General features: G+C 59.6%; 1 protein-coding gene and 1 pseudogene across 5 annotated transcripts; both read right to left on the reverse strand.

Moving 5' to 3' along the window:
- Positions 1–164: 164 nt before the first annotated feature.
- On the reverse strand, positions 165–10524 carry CERCAM (cerebral endothelial cell adhesion molecule). Of its 5 annotated transcripts, XM_087869318.1 has the most exons (14): positions 9835–9957; positions 9202–9312; positions 8765–8875; positions 8476–8593; positions 7798–7932; positions 7488–7692; positions 5969–6088; positions 5584–5660; positions 5377–5483; positions 4133–4265; positions 2497–2624; positions 2107–2310; positions 1450–1702; positions 165–708 (listed from the first exon to the last, which is right to left on the reverse strand). In XM_087869318.1, exons 3-13 carry the CDS (start codon positions 8836–8838, stop codon positions 1450–1452), a joined length of 1554 nt encoding a protein of 517 aa, XP_087725444.1. In that variant the 5' UTR covers positions 8839–8875; positions 9202–9312; positions 9835–9957; the 3' UTR covers positions 165–708. The 5 variants fall into 5 exon arrangements, with proteins under 5 accessions (XP_087725444.1, XP_087725442.1, XP_087725440.1 ...); XM_087869316.1 differs by lacking the exons at positions 9202–9312; positions 9835–9957 and adding an exon at positions 10256–10524 and having other exon boundaries at positions 7798–7896; XM_087869314.1 differs by lacking the exons at positions 9202–9312; positions 9835–9957 and adding an exon at positions 10256–10522.
- Positions 10525–18349: 7825 nt separating this feature from the next.
- LOC123775770 (small nucleolar RNA U3) lies at positions 18350–18548 on the reverse strand (annotated as a pseudogene).
- Positions 18549–22955: the final 4407 nt, after the last annotated feature.

Below are 22955 nucleotides of genomic sequence, written 5' to 3' on the forward strand. Positions count from 1 at the left end.
GGCATCTGCTCAAGATCACCTGGTGAGGAGATGGTGATGCCAGGCCCGACTCCTCCCCCAGGCTGCCCTCCTCTCTGTGTCTCCAACAGCTCATCCATAGATCGGGAACCCTTCCTTCCCAGACCTCGTGATGCACAAAGGGGCTTGTCCAGGAGTTAAAGATATAAAGTGCAAGTTCCGGCTGGCTTTTATTGAGGGCCTGCTATGTGCCAGGCACCAGGTCTGCCAGGGCCCTCCTCCCACCTCCCTGCACTTCCCAGCGGCCAGGGGAGAGGATGGGCCCAGGCAGCTGAGACCCAGGTGTCAAGTGGGGAGGGGGCTGAGGTGGAGGTAGAAGGTAGCACAGGGGCCCCAGCAGTTGGGTCCGTGGAGAGGGCAGGGCTCCTGGTGTCCGTACAGCTTGAAACCGAAAGCAGGGGAGCCCCTCTCCTTCCCTCCACCCCAGGCCCTGAGTCAGGCCGGGAAGGGTGAGAGGGCCTGTGAGTCCTGCCTTTTCTCTACATGACCTTCAGGGAAGGGGACCCATCTCAGAGTGGTTTCTCCTGATGCAAGACGGGGCCAGAGGGCAGTGTGGCCATGCCTAAGGTGACGGTCCGGTCTCTATGGGGTCTGTGGCTCCTGGTGGCGTCTCCTGCAGCCATTTCCAATTCTGCTCCGTGGCCAGCTGCAGCCCGCTCCTGGGCGCTCCTCTGGAGTCCCCGCCTGGATCTGGGGGGACAGAAGAGGCATGAAGAGAGAAACAGAAAGAACCAGAGTTGGATATCCAGAGGCAGAGACAGAAAAAGAGACAGATGGGGGGTGCCTGGGTGGCGCAGTCGTTAAGCGTCTGCCTTCGGCTCAGGGCGTGATCCCGGCGTTATGGGATCGAGCCCCACAACAGGCTCCTCTGCTATGAGCCTGCTTCTTCCTCTCCCACTCCCCCTGCTTGTGTTCTCTCTCTCGCTGGCTGTCTGTCTCTGTCAAACAAATAAATAAAATCTTTAAAAAAAAAAAAAAAGAAAAAGAAAAAGAGACAGAGGGCGCCTAGGTGGCCCAGCTGGTTAAGTGTTTGCCTTCGGCCCAGGTCATGGCCCCAGGGTCCTGGGATCGAGCCCCACATCGGACTCCATGCCCGCCGGGAGCCTGCTTCTCCCTCTCCCTCTGCTTGCCTTTCACCCTGCTTGTTCTCTTCTCTCTCTCCCTCTCTCTGTCAAATAAATAAATAAAATCTTAAAAAATAAAAGAAAAAGACACAGAGAAGATCCGAGTGACAGAGACAGGCAGAGAGAGAGAGAGAGCTTGAGGTAGACGCAGAAATGCAGGGAGCCACAGACAGACAGAGCAGAGCCAGAGAGAGGGAGGAGAGAAGGCAGGCTGAGAAGGGGAAAACAGAGAGCCAGACCCAGCCTAGAAGGGGCGAGCAAACCGAGGCACACGGGGCTGAGGTCCTCTTCCCAGCTCCGCCCTCACCTAGAGCTCATCCCGGGGGTGGGGGTGGAGGCTGTGCCCACTGCTGCCAGCCAGGTCCAGGCGGGGGCCACGCAGGGTCTTGTGAGAGCCACTCCAGCTGATGATGCGGCCGCTGTCATCGTCCCAGGGCGAGGATGTCTCCGTGTCGCTGAGCCACTCGGCATCCCCTGCGTAGTGGGTGGGGGCAGCGAGCAAGGGCCGGGCGGAGAAGGCGCGCAGGTCCCGCGGCCAGAAGTGTGCCTTGTACTGCTCGCTGCAAGGCAGGAGGCAGGCTCAGGAGGGCGAGGTGGGCCTGCCAGTCCCACCACCAGCCTGCCTGGGGCCGGACACCTCACCTGTCCGAAGCACCTCACCTCACTGCCCTCCCCCTCGAGACTGCACAACAAACTCAAGGAGCAGGGGTCCTATTCTCCCCATTTTCCAGATGGGGAAACTGAGGCTCAGAACAGGGAAGTGGCTTGACTAAGAACCACACGGGCAGCCCAGAATTTACACCGCAGTTGGTCTGACTCCAGGACCAGGCTGGGCCACTCCCTGGCGACCCTGAAGAAGTGACTCAGCCTCGGTCTCCCTGGGTACCCAGCATGGGGATTTAATAGTCACCGAGGCGGGCTCCCCGGATGAGCTGACCCTGCCCGGCCCCCATCGGAGACTCACTTGGGGTGCTGGTCAAACATGATGGGCAGGAACTCATCCACAGGCAGCATTCGGCGCAGGGGCTGGGAGGCCAGCAGCTTTCGAGCACCTGCCAGGCTCAAGACATAGGCCAGGGTCCAGTAGGAGTACCCGGCCACCACCAGATGGGGCAGCCCCTCCACGGCTGCCTCCTCCTCGGGGTTCACCTGCTTCCGACCCAGGTAGCTGCGAGGGGAACCAGGAGTCGCTGTGGGTCCTGGGGTGTCCGAGGACCCCTTCCCCTGTCACATCCCACAGGCCAGGCTCAGGCGGAGGACTGGCCAGGCTCCCAACAGAAGGAGGCAGAGCCCCAGAGGCCGCCCCTCTCCCCTCCCAACCCCCCCCCCCAATCTGGAGGTGCAGGCGGCCTACATTAGGTCCCATGGCAGCTTTTCTGCCTCCACCTCCTCCATCAGCCGCTCCAGTCGCCCCCTGAAGTTGCTCTCAAAGCGCACGTCGTCCTCGAACACCAGGACCTGGGCCAGGCCCCTGGCAACCACCTGCGATAATGGGGTGGGGCGGGGGGAGGCTCTTTACATTCAGGCTGTCCCCTTCCACCTGCCTGACACCGACAGACTCTCCCTGGCCTCCGTTATATGCCAAAGGCTCAGCCCTGGCCACATCCCTCAGCTGCTCCAAAGCCTGCTGGGGCTCCCACCGCCTGGGGACTGAAGTCCCAACGTCTGGCTCCGGCACTCAAGGTCCTCCAGACCCCCGGTCTGGTTCTCCAAGTAGACTCATGATGGCAATCATAACCATCACTGCATTCACTGAGGCTCTCGGGAGGCAGGACACACGATGTCCCCGTACTGCAGTAAGGACACAGAGATGCGGGGACATGCAACCACTTGTCCAAGGACACAGCCCTCGGTGGAACCCGCACCTGCTGGACTCCGGGCCCAGCTCCTCACCTGGCCTCCTGAGCTGTCCTAAAGGAAGCTGGGCTGGCTGAGGCGGGGGGGGGAGACGATCCCCCCACGGTCCCTGAGAAAAAGTTATGTGTGTAACTTCCGGAAATGTGAAAAGAACATGAAATCAGCTCAGTAAACGGTGCAACGGAAGTCATCCTTCGATCTGTTCAGGGGCAGTAGAAGACAGGGCGCCCGGGGGGCTCAGTCGGTGAAGCATCTGCCTTCGGCTCAGGTCATGATCCCAGGGTCCTGGGATCGAGCCCTGCGTGGGGCTCCCTGCTCAGCGGGGAGTCTGCTTCTCCCTCTCCCTCTGCCTGCTGCTCCCCCTGTTTGTGCTCCCTGCTCTCTATCAGATAAATAAATAAAATCTTTAAAAAGTATATATATATATATGTATATAAAGGCTCCCCTGCTTGTATTCTGGCTATAGTGGAAAATAAAAACAAGGAGTAGATCGGTGCTGCTTCCTGGAGAGGCCCTTGCCACTTCGAGGGCCAATCCTCTGGTCCCTCCTACAGTAGCCAGGCAGTGACCTCTCACCAGTGCTCACCACCACCCTCCTGCCAGCCTAAGATGAGGCTTCCAAACCAAGCCCCGGGCCCTTCTTCTCCCCCCCCCCCAACACACAGTTGCTGTCTGCCTCAGGGCCTTTGTCCCACTGTTTTCCTCTGCCCAGAAGGCTCTTCTCGCTGCCCCTCGGTGGTGAGGTCCATCCCGACCCCACACCAGGCCAGGAACGCAGGCCAATCCACGCTCCAGGACAGTCTGTCCAACTCCCCTCCATGGCAAGCTTGGTTCCTCCCTGGTTTCTGGGTCCTGCTCTGGTCCCCGAGCCCCAGAAGGGCCAGAGGGGCTTTGCCTTGTTCCTCTCTGCATTCTTAGAGCAGCAGACCTCCTAGCACACGGGCCGTGCTCTGTAGAGACTACAGAATGGATATGGTACAGGGCTGACCGCACAGATTTAAAGCTGCTGGCCAGGTCTTCGTTAGTATATCCACCCACCCGTTGGTTCCCCCGGGTGCTGAGCACAGAGCAGTGAATGGGGTGGCCCCCCGCTCTCTCTGTGGGGGCAGGGGCCAAGAGGGCGGGGTCCTCACCTCCTCCCAGATGGAGTAGTGGCTGAGGAAGCAGCCCACCTCGCCCTTGGTCAGTGTGCGGCCCGAGTAGGGGTCCTGGTAGCCAGGGAGCAGGTCCACGCCGAGGCTCCTCATGATACTGCTGTTGAGTGTCCTGAGGGAGACGGGGATCATGGGGTGAGGGGTGCCTGCCAGGGACCCTTCCGGGGCGCCTGGCCTATGCCTGTTGGGGGCAGTCACACTGGAGTTTAATTTAAAGGTGTCAGCCTTGTTACTGCTTCATGTGGCCTGAAGGCGTTGGCGACAACCCGGGGAACCAGAGCCACCTAAAGCCGGGGTGACCCTCGAGGGAGGGAATAGAAGCACGGGGAGATGGGCAGCAGCCCGAGGGGCATGCTCCCCATGATGAACGTGGGGGACGTGGCATCTGCTTCTCGGGCAGAGGAGAGGATGGACATCCTGCCGTTGAAAGGGCTGGGGGCACAAGGGGCCAACAGCTGTGGGCAAGTGCAGCCGTGTGACCTCTGGTTCCCCAGGGCTACAGGACCGGCCCCCACCCCCACCCCCACCCATCAGGGCCCTAAGTCCAAGACAGAGAGGAGTAAGCCTGGTAATAATAAAGACACCCAACCTTGGGAATACTCCCTATGTGTCAGGCCCTGGCTAAGTCCTCGCCGAGCCCTTAGAAGTCCTAGAAGGAGGGGCGCCTGGGTGGCACAGCGGTTAAGCGTCTGCCTTCGGCTCAGGGCGTGATCCCGGCGATCTGGGATCGAGCCCCACATCAGGCTCTTCTGCTATGAGCCTGCTTCTTCCTCTCCCACTCCCCCTGCTTGTGTTCCCTCTCTCGCTGGCTGTCTCTATCTCTGTCAAATAAATAAAATCTTAAAAAAAAAAAAAAAAAAAAAGAAGTCCTAGAAGGAAGGCACAGTTATCTGCCATTCACACGGCCGGGCTGAGAGGAGGCGGTGACTTGCCAGAGGTCACCCAGCCGGTAAGCGGCAAAGCTGGAAGGCAAGCCTAGAGGCTCCAGACTCTGGGCCTTAACCACCGCGCCCTCCTTCCTCCAGTAGGCCGAGGGGGCCACCCTGCTCTGTGTCCGTGCGCCCTGGGACTCTCTAAGACAGACTCACTCAGGCCCTGTTTGAGCACCTCCTAGACCAGCAAACTCAGCCCACTCACTTGTTTGCTCTTCCCAATCCCAGGGCGCTCCAGGGGACCACACTGCTCCCCTAGCTGCCCAGGGCCCCACCCCCGGGGAGCCTCACCGGCCGTCCACAGCATCCACCAGCCGCCCAGAAATCTCCATCTCCCAGAGCGAGCTTAGCATGCGCTCCCGGCGGTCGGGCCGGCGGGCCAGGCTGATGACAAACACCTAGAGGAGGCAGGGAAGGTGGGTGCGGGGGGGGGGGTGGAGCGGGAGGGGAGAGCCCACCCACTGCCCGACCCCAATTTTGCAGGCTGACAGAACTTACCTCATCAAATCCCATCTTGCTGGGTCTCTTTGGGGGCCGGGACACATGCGCGGAGGCCCACATAGGGGGCCCGTCCACTGCAGAGAAAGTACCCCCCTATTATGAATCCCTACTGGCTCTTGTCAAAGTGACCCTGGAGTCCCGCCCCCCACCTCACTCTTGCCCTCTTGGCAGAACACCCAGGAGGAAGGGCCCTCGAAGATCACAGGATCCACCTGTCTCCATCGTAGAGACGGGGACACCGAGGCTCGGCGGGGAAAAGGACTTGCCCAGAGTCAGGGAATAAGTTAGAGGTGAGGCGGGGACCCCATGCCCACTGCCCAGTCAGGTCCGGGCCCAAGAAAAGGGGCACAGGGGTGGCAGGCCCCCGGCTCCCAGCCCTCACCTAGCGCTTCCAAGATCAGGTGGACGAAGTTGACCCTCTCGTCCTCCAGCCCCTGGTGGGATTTCACGGGCACATTCATGTACCCATAACGGTGCTCGTTGCACACATGGACCGTAACCCCTGCGGAGAGAGGCTGAATGAGGGCTGCAGCGGGGGGCAGGGCTCTTGGAACCCAAGGCAGGCGTCCTCTCTGGGACTCAGTGTCCCAGATGTGGGGTTGGAGGGAGAAAGGGCTTGACTCAAACAATGTCTGAGGGACCTTTCTGCTGAGATGGCTTCTGCATTCAACAGTCACGTCTAGAGCACCAGCTGGGTGCTGGGGGACGGTGGCGAGCAGGACAGCCCTGCCCCTGAGGGATCATGGGGAGGCAGGAGCAAGCAAACTCCCACCTGACCATAGCCTTCGGGCCAGGCCATTGCTCCACGCGCTAAAGCTCCCCACGTCCCGTCCCCGCCACCCCGCCTGGTTCCAGCACCATCACCTCGTGCCCAGACCCCTTCGCTTGCCTTTTGCACCTGATACAATTTTTTGCCTTGCACACCTGCACAGACTTCACCAACACCTCTTGCTCGAAAAAGCCAAGGACGACACGCCCCCCGCTCTGGCCGCTGTGGGCACCCTGCTTGCTCAGGGGCCGCAGCATGGGATTACATCGTCACTTCTCCTTCTCCCTGAATTCGCCAGTGCAGTCCTCTCAAGACCCTTTCCCAACACTCGGTGTTTCTATCTCACTCTCATCTCTGACTCTTCTCAGGACTGGATTCAACCAGGCCTAGCCCAAACACGTCTAGGTAATTTGCATCTTAAAAATATGCCAACACCCGAGTGTTCTTCTCAGTGTGTGAAGCCAATTGCAGGATTCCCTGATGGCTGCCCAGTGTTCAGGTCCACATAGGCTGGCCCCTGCCTACCTTTCCGGCCTCAGCCTCTGCCATGCCTCCCCTCACTTACTGTGCTCCTGTCCCCTGCCTTCTTACGTTGCCTTCTACCGCAGGGCCTTTGCACCTGCTGGTCCTATTGCCCGAAATGCTCTTTCTTGCTCTTGTTCATACCTTCCCATACGTCAGATCTCAGCCTCAAAATTGACACCCTCCAGGAAGCCTTCCCTGACCAGATCTACTCTGGTCTAAGCTCCCTGAGCACGTAGGATCAAGAAGCATTCCTTCCTGTCATGGCTGCGATTGGACATTGATTTGTGTGATCCTTGGACTGACTGGACTGGAAGTTCCAGGAGGGCAGAGACCGCCTGGGTTTGCTCACCGCTGTCTCCCCAGGGCGAGGCACATGTGGGTGCTCCATAAATATTTGCCTAATGAAGGAATACATGGAAGTGCCATGATGGGAGCCAGAAGGACATCGAGCCTCCCAGGGCAGTGGGCTCAAGAAAGGCTACGACCCAGACAAACAGGAGTTTAACAGGATGGATGCGAGACTGGGGAAGGGTGTATAAAGCAGAGGGAACAGCATGTGCAAAGACCTAGAAGCCTCCAGGGATGCTCATGGAGAGCTGGTCCTCACCAGCAGCCTGGCAGGCGTAGGCGAAGACGATGATATCGTCGAAGGGCCAGGTGTAGTTGGGATGAGGGGGGTAGAAGGCGAGCTGGGCTGCCCCCTCAGCCCGCAAGGATACCAGGAAGGTGGAATGGACCATGGGCACCGGGAAGCAGCCCCGGCGCTGGCGGTTCTTGGTGGGGAAGTAGTCAGCCGTGCGGCGGTAGTAGCCCTGGGGAAAGGGGTTACTCTGAACTATGACGGGGTCCCTCCATCCCCAGAACACTGCCCCCCTGCCACGGCCCACAGACCCCAAGGCCCCAGTCCCCAGCCTTACCTGGGGTGTGATCCCACACCAGAAATTGGAGTAGTAGGTCTGGGAGTCCAGCATTGGGGCCACCACGGGCAGCCCCTGCTCTATCAGAAGCCTCAGCGTCTGGTTGTTGGTCAGAATGTTGTCTGTATCGGCAAACTTTGGAGAGGGGGATGTCACAGACCCTAGCCTTGTCTGGGCTGTACCCCCAAGGAGTCACTGAGTGGGATCCCTCTAGATTGCCAGAGACCCTGCCTATCTCCTGGGATCCAACAGCGCCCCATTAGAGAGTTCTAACCTATAAACCAGTAGGCCTATTTCTGGACCACGGATCTAGTCTGGAGCACTGACTCCAGGATTGGGTCCAGAGATTCGACCTGAGTTACTGATCTAACAGCTTTATTCTAGATCTGACTTAGGGAGTAGAGCCAAAGACCTACGCTGAGTTCTAGTCTGGGGAACCAAGCCCAGTTTATACTCCGGGCTCTAGCCTAGGAACCTAGGCTCAGTATACACCCTGCAATCTGTCTCAGGGATCCAGGCTTCGTAGCTAATCTGAGCTCAAGCACAGGAATCCAAGCTCAATATCCGGTCTGGGTTCTGACCCAGGTTGCTAGTTGAAGGGTCCAGGCTACAAGTGGTTAGGTCGCACCCAGATTTCTGTCAGGGACAGATACTGCCACCCTAGCCAGGCTTTCTTACCAGGATGTAGTCAGCCCCCCAGTCCCTGGCAAAGGTCAGGGCTTCCTGTTTCAACTCCATGAGAAACTGGTGCCTTTCTTTGGTCCAGTGCTTGGGACCCTCTTCGTCTGGGTAGGACCTAGAGGGTAAAGAGACACAAGTTCCCTGGGGGCAGGTGCACGTGGTCCCCCTTGTGGCAGGGCAGCGGACAGAGCCCTGGCCTGGAGGCGGTGGCTTACGGCTGTTCCTTTTCCTCTCTGGGTTGCAGCTGTTGCCCCTGTTCCCAAGAACCTTTCCCCCCAGTCACCACCTGGGCTCCCCCTCGGGCCTCCAGACCACAGCTGCGTAGTCGTCACCCACAGCAGCCAGCCACTCCTGCAGCATCTGCGTGGTGTTGTCCGTGTTGTGGTCCGTGGCACACCTGGGGACACAGGAGGAAGAAGGGTGAGGGGCTCAGGCACAGAAGGGCCAAATCCCGAGGCGGCCTTGACCCCTAGAGCGCCAAGACCAGTGAGGTTGGAGGCTTGGGTGCTGCAGGGGTGGGAGGTGTGCTACAGAGTATAAGGCAAGCACCGGGTCCCAGGCACAGGTCTGCGACCCACTGTGTGACCTCAGGCGAGGCCCGTCCATCTCTGGGCTTCACGTTCTCCCTCTGGAACCAGCAGCTGTCCTGCCGGGCTCATGGGCTGAGACACCAGAACACGAATGCATTTGAAAGACAAAGTACCCCAACTTTGAGGAACACACCTGCCACATGCCCCGATACCTTCCTTCTTGGCCAGGAGCTCACAGGTCCGTCCCTCCCCCTCTGTGAGTCCGGACTGGACAGAAGAGCTGCTGCTTCCCTCTGCCTGAAAACTGTAATAAGGACCAAACCCGACTTGGCACATCTCTGTGAAGTGCGGATAGGCCTGAGCTCCACAGCCACGGAGCATAACCTCTGGGGTGCAGAAGGGCTTCCCAAGACCGAGGGGGGCGCAGAGGGCTTAGCAAGATCCCAAGTTTTAGGTGCTACTGCCCCTTTAAGCCAATTCCCCAGAACTGAAGACTAACTACGTGTCAAGTCTTGCAGGGGTGGGAACTCACTAACTCCCGAACTGTGGTAATTGTGGGCAGCCTCCCCAGGCCACGGCTCCACCCCCAGCGCAACTGTGGTGTGCTGCGGGGGGTAGTTTGTCAATCCTCTCAAGTTGATCCCCAGCCTCAGCTTGGGACTCCTCCCTGTTCTGGCTTCCACAGACCCAGGGCCTCTGATTCCAGGGCAAGCTGTGGGGACGCCTGGGGGAGAGACTCTAGGGAAGGGGCTCTGCCCTTGCTTCTCCAGCGAGAAGCAGGTCGGAGACCCCTGCAGAGCAGCATGGAGACAGACAGCACCCTCACCTGCTCCCCAGGAACCCCCAGGCCTGCGGATCTCTGCCACGCGGGGACGCAGGGCACGCCGGGCGCGCCAGCTGTTCCTGCCCGCTCCACTCCAGGTCAAGCCAACCACAGGGCCCACGGGGGCTTGAGTTTGGGCTCTGAGGCTAGGGCAGGAGGACCCAAATGAAAGGAAGAGGTCCCCAGAGGAATAGGGGCCGGGGTGAGTGTTCCGGGGTCAACCGAAGGCCCCTGAGGTGAGTCTGCAGGGCCAAGGGGATAAGGGGTCCCCGTCCAGGGGCTCAGGGCCTGCAGGGCCTGTCTGCCCGGGGAGGGGGCCTGTGGGTGGTGTCTGGACGGAGCAGACGGGGGCCATCGGGACTGGAGGCTATCTGTGGGGCCGGGGGTACATGCCCAGAAGGGGCCAATGCCCGCTCTCTCTCACCAGAGGGCCAGCCTGGCCCGGGGGTAGTCCAGCCGCTCCAGCGCGCCCAGGTAGTGGGGCAGCGAGTGCTCGGCATTGCGGGCCAGGATGGTAAGGACCACGGCGGGCAGCGGCGGCTCCACGACGCCCGCAGCCTGGAGCCACGGCCCCAGCAGGAGCAGCAGCTGGAGCAGCGGGGCAGCGGGGGCGGCGGGCATGGCGGGCGCTCGGGCGGTGGCGGTGGCTGCCCCCGGGGCTCGGGCCCGGCGGAGGGGACTGGGCGGTGCGGCCGGGGCGGGGCTTGGGGCGAGGGCGGGGCCGAGGCGGCCGGACAAGGCGGGGAGCAAGCGTACCCCCCAAGACTGGGCTCCCCCTCCCTCCCACTACACGCTGATTCTCAAGTGTCCTCTCCTCGGCCGGGGGCGGCGGAAGGCCAGGGCCTGGACACCCGCCCCACACGCGAGCCGGGGGCAGCCCCATCCCGGCCGGCCGCCGGCGGGGGAGGGGAGGGGGGACGAGGGGAGGGTCCGGGGGGACGGCATCCGAGCTGCCCCGGCGCCTGAGAACGCTCCACTCCGAAGCCCGGTGCGTTCACCCCGCCGGAATCCGGCTCTACCGAGCGTCCCACGCCACGAGTCCGGATTCCCCGGCCACGCAACCGACCCTCGGCCCTGAGCCGCAGCCCTGCGGGGCGGGACCGACCCGCTGCAGCCCTTGCCGGGCTGCCGGCTCCCGCCCCGCCCCCGCCCCCACCCCCGGGCGCCCTCTGGCGGACCCACGCGGAACTTCGCAGACCTGCGCGGCGACACCCGGCTTGGGGGGCCGGGCGGGGGTCCCCCGGACCTGGGCGCGCCATCCAGCTTCGTCCCGAGCCCGACGTCCTCCGCGCGTTGTCGTCTTCGCCTCCGCCGAGAGCGCCGGCGCTGCTCCGGCCCTTTAAGAGAGCAAAGCCCCCTCTCAGGCTGAGCGTAGGCCCAGGGGGCGCCACGGAGCCCGCACCTTGACGGAGCCCGCACCTTGACCCAGCCCGGTCCAAAACAGGAGGTATAGCCTCCCCTGCGGCAGAATCGGGGTCCTGAGGCCCCTGCTGAGATGGAAAGGGGGTTCCAGCCTCCCTTAGGAGAGGGCAAAAAGGGAGGGGCCTGAAGGCCCCAGGGGCGGGTTCCAGCTCTGTATCTGCTGTGATGGCAGACAGGCCACTTGCCCTGAGCCTCTGGTCCTCATCTGGATGGGTTTGCAAGGATGCCTTGAGAGAATGAATGCACTCGAAGCCTCTCTCTGCATGGAGCCTGACCCCCGAGTTGCTGAGTCTGGAAGACAAGACTGGAGAAGAAGCCAGGCTCCCCTCCCATTCACCCTCCACACACACACCCGCAAGGAGGCCTACTTTCCTATGGCAGCTTTGGGTTTCCTTTCAGGCTCTTCCCAGGGTGAGAAGAGGGCTAAGCCTATGCACACTGTCTCTGCTGGGAGGGGAGAGGTGGGGAACCAGCAAGGAACGGACTTGCCTGGTGACCGGGCAGTCTGCCGGGGCATTGAACCCGGGAGTCCTGGTCTTCACCGCGGCTCCCAAGTTTCCACCGGGCCCCGGTCAAAGCTTCGGTGGCAATGGCTCTGCAATGAAAGGTCTGAGGCCCCATGAAAGAGTCCCTTCCCTTGCATGGTTGCCTCTGGCCCGAAGGCACTCCCAGGCCCAGAACGGGGATTCCATTTCTAAAGCCAAGCCGCGTGCCCCACCTGACCCGTCCGGAGTCATCCCAGAGCCTCTGCCCATCCTATTGGTCACAGAGGCTTCCAGATTCTTCTCTGGCCTCAAGTCCTCTTCCTCCTCCTTCTCCTCCTCCGAATGCATTCATGCCTCCCACTGTCCCCTCCTCCTTCCCCAGTCCATTCAGTGATCCAGCCTGCCACGGACTCCCTTGCCTGTGGGTTCTCCCATCATCCCCACCCGGGAGAACTCTATAACCATCTTGCTTTGTGGCACAGCGGGACTACCGCAGACTCAGGATTTCCACTCTCAACTGGACTCTCACCAGGCCCAAGGGGCCAGTTTCCCGGTGCTCCTGCCCCCTCTCCCCTGTGGCACCTCACAGCTCCTGAAGCCCCCACTCCAGCAAGGCTCTCCCTGCTACTTTTGGGAGAAAAGAGAAGCCCTCACCTGGGAGCTCTCTTTTCCAGCCTCCAAATGTCCATCTCCTGCCCCCAAGCCTGCCTCAGCTCTCCCTGACTGGTACAACGGTGGAGGGGCCCCCTCCTCACTATGGAACGTGCTGGAAGCTCCAAATGCCATCCCCTTGCCCTTCCTGGCCCATCAGCCTCCCCGTCTACTGGGTGCTTCCTTTGACATTCCAAAGGACTTTAATCTCCCCCAGCTTAAAAGAGGGAAACAGCAAGCTGCCTGCTGGCCCCCAGCCGCAGCCTTCTCTCTCTCTCCCTCCGAACCTCTGGAATGGGGACCCGTGCTTTGCCCCAGCTCTCCCTTCCTCATCTCCCGTCATGGCTCGATACACACCAAGGCTGCTGTAGCCGAACTGCTCCTGCCAAGACCAGGGTCCTCCTGGTCACTCCCCTCAAAGGACATCGCCTCCTTATCCAAGAGGGCTCGCTTTTGCACCTGACCGCATGGGCCACTCCGTCTTTCTGGAAAACCACGGGTGTCTCCACTGCCCATTTCGACCCCGATTCCACCTGTTTTTTTTTTTTTCTTAAGTAAACCCCACACCCAGTGTGGGGCTTAACCTCACGACCCTGAGTTCAAGTGTCACATGCTCTACCAACTGAGCCAGCCAGGTGCCCCAAGATTCCACCTGTTCAAAACAGAACCCCAATCTTTCCCCCAAATGTACCCCCCCCGCGGTGGCCTCCCCAGTCTAGAGAATGGCACCTCGGCCTCCCAGGCCCTCGAGCTGGAGAGCCGGGTATCCCTGATGACACATCCCTCTTTCAGCCCACTCCATCGCCTGGTCCGGGCAGGCCCGGCCCCCTCAGTATCTCCGGCACATGGCCACCTCTGCCCTTCCACACTGCCACTCGCCTGGCTCAGGGCACCAGCACCACTCACGGGGCCCACAGCATCTCCCAGAGACGTGCCCCCAACTCGTTCTCCCCAGAAACCACTCCGCCCTCAGTCACGCTTTCTAAATGCCTGCAGTTAACACCCTTCAGGGACTGGCCACTGCTGTCCGTGGAGGGTTCAGACGCCTCCAGGAGCACCGAGGCCCTGCATGGGCCTTCTCCAACTCCTTTCCCTTCCCCCTCCCCTCCCCTCTCCGCTAATCTCCTGCTCAAGCCGATTTGGACAAAGTACAGTTTCCTGAACACTCCATGCTTTAGGACCGTCCCACATCCTTTTTTTTTTTTTTTTTTTGGCTTCCCTCTGCCTGAACTGGTCTTTCTGGCCAACTCCCACAGGCCCTCCAGTGTCAGCCTAAACTTGCTTCTTCTGGAAAGCCTTCCGCATGCCGTGTCGGGGGACATACCCTGCCAGGGCATCCTACATAATCCCATTCATTCTGCAAGTGTTCATTGAGCGCTTACGTCTAAAGGTCAGGTAGAAAGTGCACAGACAACGTCTGCCTCTAGGGGGCTCACGTTCCCGAGAGGGGACAGACGGGAAGCAAGCAAGCCAACTGGTAAGGATTACAGGTAAGAGAGAGTTTCCAGGCAGGGTAAATGCTACGAACGACATAAAACCAGTCAAGAACAGGGAGCAGCAGGGGGTGGGAGGCAACCTGGAGCAGAAAAGTCACGGGAGCGATTTCAGGGCATAAGCGGACCCAGCCAAGGGCAGTTCTGGGGGAAGAGTGTTCCACAGGGAGGGAACAGGTCAGGCCAAGGTCCTGCGAGGAGCACAAGCGACTTGGCCGGTGGTTGGAGCCCAGGGAGCAGGGGAGGGTAGGAAGAGGACAGGTTTGTTTGGGGTTTTTTTTAGTGCAATAGGAAGACACTAGAGGGGGTGAGCAGAGTAGTGATGTGATTTGTCTTAAAAAAGATTGCTCTGGGGGTGCCTGGGTGGCTCAGTCAGTTAAGCGAAGGCTTGGGTCATGATCCCAGAGTCCTGGGATCGAGCCCCGCATTAGGCTCCCTGCTCAGCGGGGAGCCTGCTTCTCCCTCTGCCTGCCGCTCCCCCTGCTTGTGCTCTCACTCTCTGTCAAATAAATAAATAAAATCTTAAAAAAAAAAAAAAAAGAAATATGGTAGGAAAAAAAGAAGTATGGTGGGTCACGGACTGGGGTGGGCTGATTACACACCTGTGCTGCTGTTTCCACGCACTTTTTGCCCCAAAATATAATAATAGGACATACTCTATGGAGGTAATATTGGGCCAAATTCACAGAAACCGCTGAAGCAGGGTTGTCAGAGCGTGGTCCCTGGACCGGCCAGCATCAGCCTCACCTGGAAACTGTTAGAAATGCAAATTCCTGGGGCGCCTGGTGGCTCAGTCATTAAGCGGCTGCCTTCAGCCCAGGGCGTGGTCCCAGAGTCCTGGGATGGAGCCCTGCATTCGGGGGGAGACTGCTTCTTCCCGCCCCTCTCCCCCTGCTTGTGTTCCCTCTCTCGCTGGCTATCTCTCTCTCTGTCAAATAAATAAATAAAATCTTAAAAAAAAAAAAAAAAAGATGGTTTGGGCCCATCTGGCTGAATAGGTCCAGACCACCCTGAACCAACATCTAACCAGGCCCTGGGTCACCCCCGCCCCCAACACAGCATCTTCACTCCCATCCCTCAGCCCTTGCGGTTCTGGCCAGAGCCAGGGGGTGGCGCCAGCGCCTCAGGCTTTCGTCTGGCTTTGGGCGCTAGAGACCCCGGAAGAATGGTCCCCCTCCCCTGAGCCTTCTTTCCCCGGCTGGGAGCCTCTGCTCCAAGGCCTGCCCACTGGCAAAGGCTTTGCAGGGTGCCTTTCATCAGGCAGGGGGTCGCTGAGGCTGGCACACCAAGGTAGGGGCCAAACCCCTCTTCCTGGAGGTTAGGAAGGTGGGCTGGAGAAGCCCCCTTGGCCAGAAAGAAATTAGGGGTGTCTGGCCTGTGGGGCTTGGGGGCCAGGAACCCAGGCGGGTGGCTCTGGCTATACCCGTTTAACCCTCTGCCTATCCTGCCCCACCTCGTGGGAGGTCTCAGGTGCAGCTTCCCTGCCCATGGGTGGGGGCAGCCTGGAGGTACCCTGGGGCCCAGACAGAGCCCCAAGGTTGGGGGCCCTCACAGCCTGGCAGCCAAGCAAGCTAGGAACAGGGGCCCACGGTGGAGAGAATGCGTGGATGGAGCTCTTACCAGCTGCCAGCTTCACGTCTCCTGGGTTGGGGGCTCTCTGGGCCCCTGTCCTGCTCTGTGGTCAAGGGAGCCCAGCATCTTGCCCAGGGGAGGAGCCCACGCCCTGCTCCTGGTCCTGGGTGCTGTTCGGCAGGTAGGAGTCCAGGAGACCCGCCTGGGTTCCCTCCTAGCTCAGGTTCCAAGCCCGGTTCCAATAGGACCCAGAGCTGAGGGCGGGCTTAACCCCCACCGGCTCCCCTGCCCCTCATCTTTCCCCTTGGAGGGGAGGCTGGGACCCCTCGCCCATGCTGCTTAGACCTAGCATGCCTGGGCCTCGGCCCCAGGGATCGGCCCGCACCCCCTCATCTCCAGGGGTCCCACCCAACGCCCACACCCATTCCAGAGGACCACCCTCTCCCTCTCGGCCATGCCCTCCCCTCATCTCCCAGGACCCCAGATGGGGAGCTATCCTCCTCTGAGGTTCTGCCTCAGTCCTCAGGAAGCTGGGGCTCGGCCAGCTGTTTTCTCCGGGCAGCCAGCTGTTTTGCCCATCAGGAAGCAGCCCTGGCTCCTCTGCTGAAATCGTTGCCGTGGCTGTGGCTGCAGCGTGGCAGCCCCGCTGGGCCCGGGCCTGCGAGCTATTAACTCCTCTGGGCCCAGCTCCTTTCTCCACTACCCCCGCCCCTGAGAGCAGCCTGGTGAGAGACTTCCAGAGACCCCAAGAAGACCCAGCGTGGCTCTCCCCGCCCCCCTCAGCAACTGCTAACCTGACACCCCCTCCCCTCCACGGAGCCTTGTCCTCAGGTGACCCCAGGTGAGAGGAAGCTTCAAAGGGACGAATGAGAGCCCCGTTCAGAATAATAATAATAACAACAGTAGCTATCATGAGCTGCTTGCTGCGTGCCAGGCACTGTGCTACGTGCTTAAATATATTCTCTGCTCTAATTTTCACACCGTTCCCGTGAAGCAGGGAAGATTTTCATTTCACAGATGAGGACACGGAGACGTGGAGAGTCGAAGCGGCTTGCCAGAGCCCGCACAGAACTGGGGTCTGAAACTGGGCTGCCCTGGCGGTTCCCCGAATCCGAGTTGGGGGTGGTGCTCTTTCAGTTCCCCCGAGCTCCTTGCCCTCCACCCCCAGTTTTTTTCCCAGTCTGGGCATCCGCAGGGCCATCTGTGAAATGGGATAACTGATGGGTGGAGTTAACCACCACTAGCTCCCGGAGCCCCCGCCAGGCTCTGTGCTCAACACCTTCCAAGTGTTTATTAGCAGATCATTCCCGTCGGTGGCTGCGGGTCAGCCTGGGCTAGAATCCCGGCTTTGCTCTTTCCGACAGCCCGGCTTTGGGCAAGGGATTTGACATCCCAGTCTCAGTGTCCAAAGCTGGAAAATGGATGTAAGAACAGTATTCTGCATCCTTGATTTTGTTGTGAAAAGGAGGAGATAACGCAGGTGAGATGGTTGGCCCAGTACTCGACACGGAGGGGGGGGATATTACCCCTTATCGTTAGGACTACTAACTGCAATCTGGAAGGGGCTGAGTGGCCCACCCAGCCCCGCGCCCCCCCCACGCCCAGCATGGAGTTGGCACACAGGAGGGCTCTGTCGCTACTTGTGGATCAATGAACCCTGATCCGTGGAACCTCCACGGGGACAGCAGGCTGCTAGAGGAATACAACTTGCCCAAGATCACAATGACTGGGGCAAAGCTGTGGGGTTCCCAAGGCATCCAGCTCTTAACTCCTGCACCCCTGTGGCCTTCCCTTCTGAGGCAGGAACCTGGTCTGGTGGGAGGGGGAGGAGGGACAAGGGAACAGGGACAATCCCAGAGCTGAGACAGCCCAGAAGGTGATTGGGCTGCGGCTGGGTGGGATCTCAGGGTCTGGGAACGACCCCTCAGGATGCAGTGACCCGTGCTCTCCCCCTTTGTCCTCTCCCCCCTGCCCACCATGGGTCAGCTCCCTGGTCCCAGCCTAGACATCTGGAACTGGGACAGACAAAGGACTGCGAAGAGGGACAATAACCTTCTGTCCATTTTCAGATGCCGGGCCGGGCCTGGCCAGGGCTGGGGGCCGGAGCCCCGGCGAGGCGGTGCCAGGCCCCCCGCGGGCAGCGGACAATGTTGGCAGTGATGGAGAGGAGGCATTTCAAAGCGTTTTGTTCCCGCTGACCCCCTCCCCTCCACATCTCGCCCCGGCTCGGGGTGAGGCCCCAGCCCCACCCCCAGCCACCCAGGCCCCTGCTCCTGGCGGCTTGGGGACCGGCCACATTCTTGACCTCAGGGGAAAAGTTTAGACTCTTTGCGCGCTGGGCAACAATAACGGTGTCACAGAACTGATTTAGGAGCGCGCTTACCATCACAAAGCAGCAGACAAAGAGCCAGGGCTGAGAACATGCCGGGCTTCTGCGCCTGCTTCTCCCAACACCGCCGCCACTTCTCTCCCCGGCTCTGCCTGGGCGGGACTGGGTGCCAGGGCCCGACCCTGCGCTCCCCAGAGGAGGGCCTGAGCTGGAGAGGGAGCGACGGGGAAGGGATGGGGCTCCCACGGGGGATCAGGGGGCCTGAGAACTGCTTCCTGCTCTGCCACCAATTTGCCGCGTGACCCTGGGCCAGTCCTTCCCCACTCTGGGCCTCGGTTTCCCTATCTGTAATAAGGAGGCTAAACGAGAAGGCCCAAAGCATGAGGCTCTGATCTTGCAAGGAGAGGGATTTCCGTGATGATGATGATGATGGTGATGGCAATATGGTGATAGTGAGAAGTACTGACTCCTTTAGTTCCGGCCACCTCAGGTGCCAGGCGCTGTGATCACTAACCTCTTTCTGGCCTTCATCTTTTTTTTTTTTTCTTTTTTTTTAAATGACACGGAGCGCTCCGCACCATCCTCTTCCTCTCATTCTCCCAGAGGAAGAGAAGGACAATTATGGATGACAAATGGCAGTTGCAGAAGCAACACCGAGATCTGGCTTCACACTCGGGAGAGAACACGGCACCTTCCTCGCGGCTTCTGAGGCTCTCGACTTCCGCAGTAGCCAAGTATAGAAACGATCCCTGAAAATGAGGTCTGGTCACCCCCTTGGATCACTTCATCCTCAGAAGCCTCACAAAGCAGGCGCATCATGAGCTCAAGCTGACAGTTGATAACTGAGGCTCAGAGAAGTTGAGTCACTCGTCCAGGGCCGCACAGCTTGGAGTCTGTGCAACCGAGACCCAAGACAGGGCTGGCTCGCTTCTGATTACACTGCGCCGAGAAGGAGAGAAGCAACGAGGCAGCTGGACCCTGGGGAGCTCTGGGTGGGAGGGCCTCTCCTCCCAGCCAGAAGGCTATGAATAAATAAATGTCTGATTACCCCCAGGGGGAATTTCTCCCTTGGAGCAGGTGCTTTTAAAAAAAAACGAGATTGATTCTTGTCTGTGAACAGAGGTTGGCCCGAGCAGACGCCCAGATGCAGGGGATTGGACCAAATGACCTCGAGCCGAGACCTCCTAGGAATTAGAAGCAGGCTGGGACATTTAAGGGCTCCGGGCTCTGGAGCCAGGCGACGGGTTCCAATGCCGGCTCTGATTTTTCCTGGTAGTAGGTGGACAAGTTACTGCGCCATTCTGTGCCTCAGTTTCCCCACCTGTCAAACCGAACGCACCCTGTAGGAGTGTGGTGCCCATTCAGTGAGCTACACAGAAGCCCGCAGAATGGTGCCGGAGTCAGTGAGGGCTGCCCATTTCTGTTTAGCGAGATCCGTGCAGCCAAGTCCAATGGCCCAGACACCTCAAGGGGGGCACTGCTAGGACAGGGTGGCAGGCAGCCAGCTGTTGACGTTCCTTTCCAGGAAATGGTTGTACTTCGATTACAGCATGAGGGTCTATGGTTGGACACCGAGAGCAAAGGGCGCCCTGTTCTCTGGGACTTGTAAGGCAAAGACCAGCCATAGCTTCCCAGGGGCAGTCCGAGGAGACGGTGGCAGGGGTTGCCCAGCCCTGGGCACAGTGTCCCGCCCTGGAAGAGGACAGGAAGGGAAGGGGGCCCGGGGAGGTGCTATTCGGAGTCTGTCCCTCTCCACCCCTTAAAACCAGAGGGTCCAAGCTATACGTGGAAAGCGAAGGAGAGGTAGCCAAGCGTGGCATCCATAGTGCCAACAGTACTGCCCTCGGCCTGGCAAGGGAGCCTGGTGGGTCTGAGTCTCAGCTCTGCCAACTTGCTGTGTCGCCCGGGATGAGTTGCTGCCCCTCTCTGAGCTCATTCCAAGAGTCTTTTAGGATCCGAAGTGCTCAAAGGAGACCCTCACAGGAGCCTCTCTGATGCCACAAGTCTAATAAAAAAATCGGCTTGGTGCCCAGGAGTCCTGCGCCCCAGAGTCCAGACCCTCCTGTCTCCCCTCAACCTCAGACTTCACCTCCAGCTTCTCTAGCCAGCCTTTCCTTTGGCTCCCCTCGCCCCAAGTACCAGCGACACATGCATCACAGACGGAGGGTGAGACAGCGCAGAGGGGAAAATGCCACAGATTCTTGGGGCTTGAGGGGTGGTCCCAGCCTCCCCCTCCCTCACGGTCTGGCTGTGGGGCCAGACAAGAACTCACCTGGGCAGAGCATCTCGGGGTCCCCCCGGCCCGGGAGGCAGATGGCACTGCTGGGGCCGTCTCTGGCACAAGGTGACTTCCCCACCCAGTTCCCGCTGCTGCAAGGGCTGGTCAAGCAGGCCCTCAGGTGCCAGACCGTCCTTCCCAGGCACAGAATTTCCTGGCATCTGCCTAGCAGGAAGGGCACTGGCTGGGGGTTGGGCAGTGGGGCAGGGAAAGATCTGAGTGAAGGTGTCTCCTGGAGGGCTGGTCTGCAGCCCCTAAACCCACTTCCTTTCTGGATGCTGTGGGCCAGGGGTCCAGGAAGCCAGGGGCCCTCAGGAGCCAGGAGAGGGCTGATGTGGGAGAGGCTGAGATGAGCCCAGGCCCCTGCCCCACCCTGTACCCCCACCCCCAAAACGGGCCAGCAGGGCCCAGGCTGAGGTGTTTGCTTTTCCTGTCTCTACACTGACTCCATTCAGAGCGAACTTTCTCCACCCCCAGGCTAGCAGCCAGCAAGCCAGGGCACTAGGGAGAGAGATCACTGCCCCCACTCTCCCTCCTTTGCAACCCCCAAATGCCATCGTCACTTCAGGGAAATGGCATCTCCCAGGACTTCCTAGTTTTCGAAGGGGGCACTGCAGAAGTAGGGGGGCTGGGGAAGAAGAGGCCCACCCCTAAGGAGAAGAGGGAAAGAGGGAAACCGAATGGAGCCGTGCGTGGTGGGAAAAGAGGGACATGAAGTGAGGCCCGGAGGGGAAGGGACTGGCAGAGAACCTGAGAAAGGGGCTCCTACGGGAAGAGGCCCCAGGCAGAGGTGGGGTGGGGAGAGGCACAGTATGGGGAGCCTCATGCAGAGACTGACCCAGGAGGCAGGGAGCGCCTTTAGAGGCTGAGCCAGGGCCTCATGCCTGGCTCTCTGCCACCAAGGCGGACAGGGCCTGAGGCCGACCCCGAGGCTGGGCGCTCCTGACTCCCACCTGAAATCCCTGGGACAGGGGCCCAGGCGGGGCGAGGCTGTGACCTGGTCTGGGGCCAAGGGAAGGAGGAGGGTGAAAAGTTTCCCCAAGTCAGAAGGCCACGGGGGAGGTATCTCAGGGGGTCCTGCTCTTTGCTCTCTCTGACTGTCACGTTGGTACATAAAGGGGGTAGAAAGGTCAGCTGTGGCCTTTCAGGTCTGTGGGAAAAACTCTGCCCACTTCCCTAATGCATATTTATTGGTGTGAGCTGCTGGGGTGGGAGGAAGCCCCCACCCCACCCGCCTCCCGGCCAGGCCAGGTTAGCACTAAGAACCGGCTCCATGTCACCGAAATCCTACTCTTTGTCTCCAGATTGGCTCCAGAGTCCTCCCCCTTCCCTCCTCCCCTTGGCTCCCCCCACCCCCCTTTGGGGTTGCCAAGCAACTGTGGAAGGGTAGCTGAGATATTTTCTTTATTACAAGCAAAAGCAAGACAGCATCATGGCCCCAGGAGGGGAGCAGGGAGGGGGCTGGGGAGAGGGCATCCCATGCTCTGGGGGGGACCTCACTACCTTGGTGTGCTCTGGGCTTGGACAGTGGGGAGACTCAGAGCCCCAGAGAAGGTGGAGAATAGAAGGGGGGGTGCACAGACATGGATCCGGTCTACATAATACTGAATGAAGCAGCGCCAAGGGGCCCCACGCGAGTCCCTCACCTGTCCCCCACCAGTTCTATTTTCAGGCCAAGTCACTTCCCTCCTCTGGTCTCAGTCTCCTCCTCGACAAAACGGGGATAATGACGTGTACGATTATCTCATTTAATGCTCACGTCAAGCCCAAGGGACATTTATTTTTCCCGTTTTACTGGTTAGGAAACTGACACTCAGAGACAGGAAGTGACTTGTCAAGCAAGCAGGTAAATGACGGTGAGACACTTCAGCCCCCACTCCTTTTTTATTTATTTTATTTTTTTTAAGTAAGCTCTATGCCCAACGTGGGGCTCGAACTCACGACCCCAAGATCAAAAGTTGCATGTTCTACCCACTGAGCCAGTCAGGTGCCCCTCCCCCCAACTCTTCAAACATTTTTTTTTTTTTAAAGATTTTGTTCATTCATTTGAGAGAGAGAGACAGAGAGAGCACACAAGCAGGGGGAGAGGCAGAAGGAGAGGGAGAAGCAGGCTCCCCACTGAGCCAGGCGGGAGTCTGCTGCGAGGCTCGATCCCGGGACCTGGAGACCATGACCCTAGCCGAAGGCAGACGCCTAACCATCGGAGCCACCCAGGCGCCCCTAAAAAGCACTTTTTATTCGAGTGTAGTTACACACGGGGCCATTAGTTTCAGGTGTTCCACACGGCGATTCGGCCTCGCTCCAGTTACGCTGTGCCCACGAGTGCAGCTACCATCTGCCACCCCACAACGCGACTACGGTATCGTAGATGGTGTCCCCTGTGCGGTGCCTTTTATGCCCACCACTCACGCATTTGTAACTGGAGCCTCGTACCTCCCACACCCCTTCACTCATTTTGCCCATCCTCCACCTCCCTCCCCTCTACCCAACTCGGTTTTTATTTATTTTATTTTTTTAATGATTGATTTATTTTATTTTAGAAAGAGAGAGAGAGAGCGCAAGCCCAAGTTGGGGGAGGGCCAAAAGGGGGAGGAGAATTGCAAGCAGAGCCCTGCTGAGTGCGGAGTCGCACGTGGGGCTCAAACTCAGGCTGGGTGAGATCAGGACCTGAGCCAAAAGCAAGGGTCGGGCGCTCCGCTGACCGAGCCGCCCGGCGTCCCTGCCCAACTCTTTGATAGCGGGTTTACTGAGGTATATTCACACACCACGCGATCGCCCATTTACAAAGTACAATTTAATGGTTTTTAGTATGTTCGCAGAGTTGTGCGGCCATCACCACAATCAATTTCGAACATTTTCATCATCTCCAAAAGAATCCCTGTGCCCATTAGCCT

The sequence above is a fragment of the Ursus americanus genome, chromosome 18, assembly GCF_024610735.1.
Source record: "Ursus americanus isolate L20-20 chromosome 18, mUrsAme1.1.p, whole genome shotgun sequence".
Taxonomy (NCBI): domain Eukaryota; kingdom Metazoa; phylum Chordata; class Mammalia; order Carnivora; family Ursidae; genus Ursus; species Ursus americanus.